Raw genomic sequence first — 9,855 nt, 5'->3', positions numbered from 1 at the left:
TAGCATTAGAAGGTGCAATATCCAGGATGACCGGCCACCCATTTCCCATGGGAAGAATCTAACGACTGAACTCACCCACAGTGAATCCATTCATGGCAAATAGCTGCAGTGGCCTAAATAGTCCTGGGTCAGACATCTCAATCATGTATCACACTCCAATGCACTAACATCTAAACTAGACAGCTTCAGAAAGCACAAAAGAGATCTTTATTGTCATCAAACTTCTGTTTCCTAGTTACCAACAACATAACAAAATACAGATTGTAAAATTTATTGAACTCCACAATATCTATGGAGTTTTTCAACTCCGCCCGATCACATTGCAATGACATGACAGAAGAAAGCCTGACATTAACAACACTTCAAGTCAATCTTGTCACTGGACTAGACACGTGTATGTCCATATCTAACACCCTGTTCCGGACAAATGTCATAAGGACCATAAATTCAAGCAACTTGAGCCATAATGAACACAAGCTCTTACGAGTTTGGAGAAACAGATTTTGGTCCAAAACAGTTTTTTAAGTGAGGTATGTTTTAATAATTGACTATGCAAAACATATTCTATCTTGAATTGTGGAACAGTGCAGTTAGTAATAAAAGAGAATCTGAATTGTTTTGAGCTTTTGTTTTATTAAGTTAAATTAATTCACAATACTGTACGAATTCCATGACAATAAAGAGTTCTCACTGAGAAAGTGACTTCAAACATATGGATTTCAAACCAACATTTTCCTGCCTAGTTAATTGAACGTATTGCCTTGAACCATTAACCATGTGGATTATTCCGACATGTAAGAATGTGAATGTTTAGTTTGCTAAGGGCAGTCAATGAAACATGGACTTGATTCAAATTGTGCTTTACAAGGTGTATATTTACACTGACACTGGTTTCACACACTGGGAATCTGTACACTTGTCTTGTAAGAAATGTACATAACATACAGCGACATAAAATTAGCATGCCATACATCAACATTTACAAAGCATAGATCAGAAAACGGACATGATATTGTGGTCAACATATCTTGCATACTGAATCACAAGAATAGAAAAAAACCATCATAATATCCATCTTTTTACCATTCCCAAGTATTTTGTTCTTCACACCTCTGGATGACGTCTGCATTGAAACATTTGAAATATACTACAATGAAATGTAATACACCACATGTTATAAGTGATAAATACAATTAAAGTGACTGTTATATTGTTCACATTATAAAATAACAAACATATTTTCTTGTTTGTTGTTTACCACCATACTATAAGGGTAATGCTATTCTTCAGGGCATTATCATTTGTTAAAGCCTGAGGTTTTTCATTTAACTGCCTGACGAAGGAGGGCAGTTGAAAAGACCGAGGGTTTCTGCAAATGGCAATGCCCTGAAAAATAGCGTTACCGTTATTATAGCTGAAATGGATGGATTTGCTATCAAATAAAAAAAGACACCATTATTTACCATTTACCAACATTTACTGCAATCAACATGAATGTCACTGACCTACTTTTTCAAATATGGAAACATCATTGAACAAACCAGATGACGTCACTATAGAACATAAGGGCATTATTAAGTTACAATGGTCAGCTCATTTCTGATAACATGCGGGTGGTTTAATGATAATTCTATCCATTTTAGCTATAATAAGCAATATTCAATTATATGGTGGCGGCCTGTAAATAATTGAGTCTAGACCAGAAAATCTAGTGATTGGTATAATGAGCAATGATCCAAGCTGTCGGGGTACAATGACACGCCAAGTCACCAAATCTGATCACCCAATCCATAAGTTGCCTTATGACAAGCATATTCTTACCTGGAATCCACACAGGGTATAAACTAATAATGGAGCATAGAAATGTTACCCTGAATGACAGCGATTGAGGTGTCATGCTGTCACCAATATGTGAAGACACTTGACAGTTTTCTACACCAAATAGATTTGCCAATAAGATCAATGGCTGCAGGACCGAGACACTTGGGCAAAATCATTTAAACATAGTCAACTGTAGAAGGCCAAGTTTTAGATCAAGTTGCTGTAGTATGTTGATGAAGATCTCCATCATTACATAATGTCATCAAGAAATGTGTGTGACATAATGTGAAGGTGATGTCCAATATGTTTGAATGTAAGTTGCATGATATCCATGATACCTCTATATTGAAACGACTAGTAACCATGACGGAGCAAGAAAAATACATGGCAAACCTTCAACTTCTTTCATGTCCTCCTCACCAATACTACTAAAATACCAAAGATATATTACACACTTGAGTATCTTTTGGCATATGATACCATCGATAATGAATTAAAGAAATGTGATATATGCAATATGACCATAAGAAGCTTACATAAATCTAAGAAAAATAGTTTTCATAATATCATTGAATCAATGGAATGAAAATTCATATCCACCTTTGTTTCACGGTATAAAGGGCACCAACTGCATCTAACTACAAATGAATGACATGTCTAAATGTCTCAGTCTTTCATTGTTATCAATAGTTTCCCACCTAACCACTTTCTCAGTAATGTTTTATATTTCTTTTCTGTATTCTTCCGTTTTTGCCATAAATATGAATGTTGATACAATTTTGAGCAATTGTTTGAGGAAAATATTATTATTGGCTGGTACAGATTCTCTTACAATGTCATATAATTCTGTGGAATACACAGTGCTTTCACTGAACAGCAATACATTGCATGATAGAGGACCAAAATGCTACAGAAGAACCTCTTTATTTCAGCAATTGAACTACATCCCTGGAAGACTAGCACAGACAGCCTGCAGCCCCACAGACAAGGTAATTGACACATCCTAGTCATATCTTCCACCACATAATATCACCTTATGTCAGCCTACTACCAGAGGATAGTCCAGTGATGCAGGTTATAGACGATTACCACCACTTGACAAGCATGGGTATATTGCTGACAAACCAAAAACCATAATTAGGGCTGATCTGGGATTCAAACACATGATCAGTGAATCCTGATATGGCAAAGGGATGCAACTCTGCAGTGAAATGTGGTGACTTAGACCACCCATGACTCTCTTTCTGACTAACATTATTTTTGGAAAATAATGACAATAACCTCTCATTTGACAATAAATGCTACAGTCAAGGACTACATGCTGATATTTAGCAAAATAGAAATTCTTCTTGAAATTGTGCAGATGAAGAAAATGTGTATCTTAGATTTATAAAATAGCATAGAAAGTTGAACACATAGATACCATTAGCAGAAACTGACAATGAATTTGTCTATGGTCAAAGAATATCACATGAAACAGTAAGCAATTTTTCGCCCCATTTTGATAGTAAATGGACTGAAAAAATGAAATGCACCTTCAACCTATATAAGTTTGTATATTATTGATCGAACACTAAAACACCCATAACAGTAACTGTTCACGTTACCATGTTCACCCTAAAATAAACATGTGAAATCACCTTTCACCATATCATTGAATATTTTGTAGAAACTATTCTCAACAATAAATATTTTCTCTAAAAAGCAAAACAATAAACAAAACATAACTGGTACTTAATCTATTGATATTAATATTTCTAAACATTTTTTCTATAATCTTACTTCCATAATGATGGTAATCGGTTATTTGATGCCAATTGCAAACAGAATTTATTTGCAACAGATTCACCTGCCAATCCATCGTAATCCTTTGGAATAAATTAAATTAAAACTTCAGCAATTTTCATCATATCATAATGCTTATTAAAGCCAGTCAATCTAGAAAGTCATCCTTGTTGTATATTTCCATCAAATGTCAATCAGGAAATTTCTAGCAGTCAGTGTTAATAATAATTGTAGCCAATCAATGTAACTGTCACATCCATCTTCAGCCAATGGACTTCAAAGGTCAATCATTCTTGTGTGTCATTGGTGGAAACTCATTATCGTCGTCCAATCGTAGCGCAGCAATGCCTTGTCCTTCTCCATTGTCCCCACCCACGGCACCCTCTAGCTCCTCCTGATAGGGCTGGGATTCTGCAATAAAAACACACTGTCTCAGCTTCCTTGTTTCAGAGAAACGCTGAATGTGAACACACTTCATGTTCCCATTATCATAAAAAACACAAAGCTTTCTCCATGTTTAAATTTCATCATTTAATATCACTGACAATATTCACTTTAAGACCTAATCAAAGAACCTAATTAATATTATTGCTGATATGTATATTACTCAAAAAAAGTCAATGAATACCAGATTTAAAAAAATACAATTCAATATTATCTACTGATTCATGAAGTTCACAATATTAGAATAATTCGATGTAATTTCCTCGGAATTTACACTCTACTCAACATTGGTCATAAAGTTTACTAATTTGAATGCTTAAGTATCAAATTTCCAGAAACAGGTAAATACAGCTGGCATTAAGCCATGGACACTGAACAATTTGTATAAAGATACAATATTATCATTATCAATCACAACATGATGCTACTATTGTCATTTATAAGCATGATAAGAGTAGACATTCAATTAGTTACCAATGTTTAAGCAAGATGGATTAGGTAGTTTTTTGTTTTTTTTATGGGAGCAAAAGCAATGTAATTTATCTACTTCACATTCAGACTTACTCTACAAACTTTCCCCTACCATGCTTTCAGTATTCACCAGTCTGCATTGTGAGGATAGTAAACCACTTAACGGTGCCAAAACTAGTCAACTGAATGTGAAACAAATTGTTTTCCACACTATTTCATTATTTTATTGCTATACCAAAACTTTTCATAAAGACACAAGATAATGTGTACACCCTTCAATCATATCTGGTAACTATTTAATTATGGCAGGTGACTTACGGGATTGGATGGTCAGGCTTTCTGACTTGGATGATGCCTGTCATCGTATCCCAAAGTGATCAATGCTCATAATGTCAATCACTGGATTGTCTGGTCCAAACGCGACTATTTACAGACTGACTTCATATAGCTGGAATATTGCTAAATGAGGCGTTAAACAACAAACATAGTTAGAATCGATATTCAATAAAACACATTCAGAATGTTTTTCTAAAAGTAAGGACCAATGGTTCAATCTACACCTCTATTAAATTACTGAGTCCAGGATTATCTATATAGATCCTTTAGAAGACTCGCCCCTGACCTGAATACCATGTGCTGCAGACATTTTGTTGTTCAAACTGTGAGAAGCAGATCCAGGCGCAGCTGGTTTGTTTGTTTGTTTGTTTGTTTGTTGTTTAACGCTGTACTCAGCAATACTCCAGCTATATGACAGCGGTCTGTCAATAATCAAGTCTGGACCAGGCAATCCAGTGACTGACATCATGATCATCGATCTATGCATTTGGAATACTATGAGATGCATCACTTAAGTCAGGGAAGGGAGCCTGACCACCTGATTCCATTAGTGGCCTCTTTTGACAAGCATGAGTTGCTAAAGATAAATTCTAACCCAGACCTTCATGAGGGTGTGCTGCAGACGACCCCCAGAACCTCAAGTACAGACAGGTATGGAGGTAGATTTGCATGCCTTGCTTAGTACAAATGACATACATTGTTCATTTAGTGATAGGTTATGTGTGTTCATGAAATTATCACTGGATAACAAGCGTTGTGCTTAGATAGAAGTATAATTGTCCCATATACATAAATCTATTCTTACATATCAAGAGGTACTTCAGCAGAAATAACAAAGGAAATTCAATACACAGTAATCATGAAACTAGATTATGTAACCAAGGTAATAGTCAGCTTCTCACAAACATGATTCTTTGTCTAATAAATGTCACCAAGATGAGTGAGTTTGACACTGCTTTGGACAGTATTTCATTTCTTTCCCAGTATGCCAGGGAAGCCAGTAGTTGTGCACGTCTTCGACATTTACCACTTTGCTGAAAACCATGAGCACAAGTATGGTACCTACTAAGTATCTGAGTAAACCTGGGAATTGAACCCATGACCATAGGTTTCTGGCACACCTTGTGAAGCAACTGTGCCTCTCCTTAGATGACTGGGAGACCTATGCCCAACAAGCTGCATTCAAGCATGTGCCACCTTTTCGTTACTCTTGCAGTATCATCCTTGCCACCAGTGTGGATGTGCCCATTACACTAATCTTCAATTTTTCCCCTAAAACCCCAAATGTGATGGCATGCATATGTGTTTGTGTGTCTGTCAGTTTGCCACACAGAAAATTTAGAAAAGGTCTACGACAGACTTGCTATTTTCAAAACAAAATTAATTCGTACTTATTGTCAGTGGCAGACAAAGATTGTAGTGCTGGTAAAATGTTGAGTGCTGTCAGTGGCTGCGACTGAGTATAATTTAGAGTTACCTCCCCTGATTGTTGACAAACATGACACACTTTATCATTTGAGGTGTTTCTGGATGGGACAATTTCTAGAACTCTGTCTGTAGCTACATAAGATCTACATGATGGCTACCAAACTTGTGCCTTATCTACTTGCCAAATGCAGACTGAATTCCTGCCATCGTCCAACACTCTTCCCCATTCAATAATGGAGACAGGCATGTTAGTCATTTGACAGAGACAAAGTCTGGATGCACTGTATTACCTTCAGCGATTGTAAACCTAAAACTGTGTGTTACAATATACTTTGTTAATCATCCATGGATCTTGTATGTCATTTACTATTTAGTTAGATCTCTGGGTTAACCTTAGTGCTTCAATTCTGAAATCACCTCATAGCAAACACTGATGAACAAACAAAACAATTTAGTGTGGCGAAAGTTATCACAACAGTCAATGCTAGTTTGTAAACATAACCATCAGTCGGTTGAGTGTTAAACTCCATGCATGGCTGTAAAGTTGGTTGGTTGGTTTGTTGTTTAACGCCGCACTCAGCAATATTCTAGCTACATGACACTTCTGAGTCTACTCAACTGAATCATTCTCAATAGATTTAGTCTCACCAACCAATTTGGACTACAAAATACTTAAAATTTGAAATACCACCCCAACCATAACAGAACAAGCAGAGAGTGTAATTTTCAGTCCTATTCTAATGTAGTGCACATACAAATTATAAAAAAAAGAAAAGAATTTTTTAAAAAGTTTGTTTGTTTGTTGTTTAACACCACGCTCAGCAATATTCTATATGACAGCTGTCTGTAAATAATTGAGTTTGGACCAGACAATCCAGTGACTGACATCATGAGCATCGATCCACACAATTGGGATATGATGACATCCACCAGCAAGTCAGCAAGCCAGGCCACCCGACCCCGCCGCTTCGGACCGACTCTTTCGACAAGCATAGTTGCCTTTACGGCAAGCATGGGTTGCTAAAGACCTATTCTGACCCGGATCTTCACATGTCTGGTGTAAGTAGACACCTTGCGACACCAAGCCGCAGTGTTTGACCAGCCAGTCCAATTACTCGGCTATTACAACCAGCATGGGTTGCTAGAGACCAATTATAACCTGAAACCCCACAGGGCATTACATATTGACCAGAACCATAAAACATATCATGAATAAATGTAACAAACCATTATTTCAAAAAGCATCTCAAGTTTCAAAACTGCACTGAAAAATTGAAAATTGAAAAATATGTAATCAACTTCAACCCATAAACATTATATAAAATGATAGTACAGGAGGAATGAGAGCATGAATGATCAGATGAACCCGCTGTGAAATCCAGGGCGGATTCTTGTACAAAATGTTCAAGTTCCTAATGACAAAAGAATGTTTATTTTTCTTTTGTGTTTGTCAATATACTGAGATTGGTGAGTTTCCTAATGTCACCAGATAAACAGACACAGCCTGTGAAAAGATACTGTTGCAATGTGTTCAAGTCATTGGATCATACATTACTGCACATACCGAATGCTCTGATGAGTAACTGTCGCACAAAATATTGATATGGATGTTGGAAACATCAAACATGACCAATCTTATGCATGAAGCATATCTAAAATATAAATATTGAACTTGAGAAAGATGTTGAAAAGTCATCTTGACAATTATGACCACTGAAAATCAATTTCTGACTTATCTTTTTCCTTTTTCTTTCAAAGAGAGCAACATTTCTTTAATTTGTAGTCAACTCTGGGCACTAGGAACCCAAAGCTGCCTCTATCAACCCATCCCATCTAGAAGTAATTCACATCATAACCTATGTCATTAACAATTGTACTTTGACATTATGAATTAGTTTTGCAGGTCACTTCATAATCTTAAAATTTGTATTTTTTTGAGCTGACTGAAAGTTGTAAATGATGACATTCCATTATCTCAAATATTGTTAAAACCAAAATGCCATACAAAAACATATGTACAGAGTGGTATCTCTATCTCACTGCACCACCTACTATGTCTGTATCTATAGACAGAGATCTCCATCTCACCACCTACTATGTCTGTATGTACAGACAGGGATCTCTATCTCACCACCTACTATGTCTGTATCTATAGACAGGGATCTCTGTCTCACTGCACCACCTACTATGTCTGTATGTACAGACAGGGATCTCTATCTCACTGCACCACCTACTATGTCTGTATCTATAGACAGGGACCTCTATCTCACTGCACCACCTACTATGTCTGTATGTACAGACAGGGATCTCTATCTCACTGCACCACCTACTATGTCTGTATGTACAGACAGGGACCTCCATCTCCCACCTACTATGTCTGTATCTATAGACAGGGATCTCCATCTCACCACCTACTATGTCTGTATGTACAGACAGGGATCTCCATCTCACCACCTACTATGTCTGTATGTACAGACAGGGATCTCTATCTCACTGCACCACCTACTATGTCTGTATGTACAGACAGGGACCTCCATCTCCCACCTACTATGTCTGTATCTATAGACAGGGATCTCCATCTCACCACCTACTATGTCTGTATGTACAGACAGGGATCTCCATCTCACCACCTACTATGTCTGTATGTACAGACAGGGATCTCTATCTCACTGCACCACCTACTATGTCTGTATGTACAGACAGGGATCTCTATCTCACTGCACCACCTACTATGTCTGTATCTATAGACAGGGATCTCTATCTCACTGCACCACCTACTATGTCTGTATGTTCAGACAGGGATCTCTATCTCACTGCACCACCTACTATGTCTGTATCTATAGACAGGGATCTCTATCTCACCACCTACTATGTCTGTATGTATAGACAGGGATCTCCATCTCACCACCTACTATGTCTGTATGTACAGACAGGGATCTCCATCTCACCACCTACTATGTCTGTATGTACAGACAGGGATCTCTATCTCACTGCACCACCTACTATGTCTGTATGTTCAGATAGGGATCTCTATCTCACTGCACCACCTACTATGTCTGTATGTACAGACAGGGATCTCTATCTCACTGCACCACCTACTATGTCTGTATGTACAGACAGGGATCTCTATCTCACTGCACCACCTACTATGTCTGTATGTACAGACAGGGATCTCTATCTCACTGCACCACCTACTATGTCTGTATGTACAGACTGGGATCTCTATCTCACTGCACCACCTACTATGTCTGTATGTACAGACAGGGATCTCTATCTCACTGCACCACCTACTATGTCTGTATGTTCAGATAGGGATCTCTATCTCACTGCACCACCTACTATGTCTGTATGTACAGACAGGGATCTCTATCTCACTGCACCACCTACTATGTCTGTATGTTCAGATAGGGATCTCTATCTCACTGCACCACCTACTATGTCTGTATGTACAGACTGGGATCTCTATCTCACTGCACCACCTACTATGTCTGTATGTACAGACTGGGATCTCTATATCACCACCTACTATGTCTGTATGTACAGACAGGGATCTCTATCTCACTGCACCAC

The 9,855-nt window shown here is 37.6% G+C and overlaps 1 protein-coding gene across 2 annotated transcripts in view; it reads right to left on the bottom strand.

The window, feature by feature from the left end:
- Positions 1–263: 263 nt before the first annotated feature.
- The window catches only part of LOC139468435 (WD repeat domain phosphoinositide-interacting protein 2-like), a 38,921-nt gene continuing 29,329 nt past the window's right edge, over positions 264–9,855 (bottom strand). For both annotated transcript variants that reach the window (XM_071250395.1, XM_071250396.1), the window contains exon 11: positions 264–4,017. In XM_071250395.1, coding sequence (XP_071106496.1) covers positions 3,890–4,017 — 128 coding nt within the window. In that variant the 3' untranslated portion in view covers positions 264–3,889. The remainder of the gene's footprint in view (positions 4,018–9,855) is intronic.

The sequence above is a fragment of the Haliotis cracherodii genome, unplaced genomic scaffold (genome assembly GCF_022045235.1).
Source record: "Haliotis cracherodii isolate W230 unplaced genomic scaffold, xgHalCrac1.p SCAF_2, whole genome shotgun sequence".
Classification (NCBI taxonomy): Eukaryota; Metazoa; Mollusca; class Gastropoda; order Lepetellida; family Haliotidae; genus Haliotis; species Haliotis cracherodii.
Note: the sequence above shows the minus strand (reverse complement) of the source record. Positions and strands in the feature narration are given on the sequence as shown.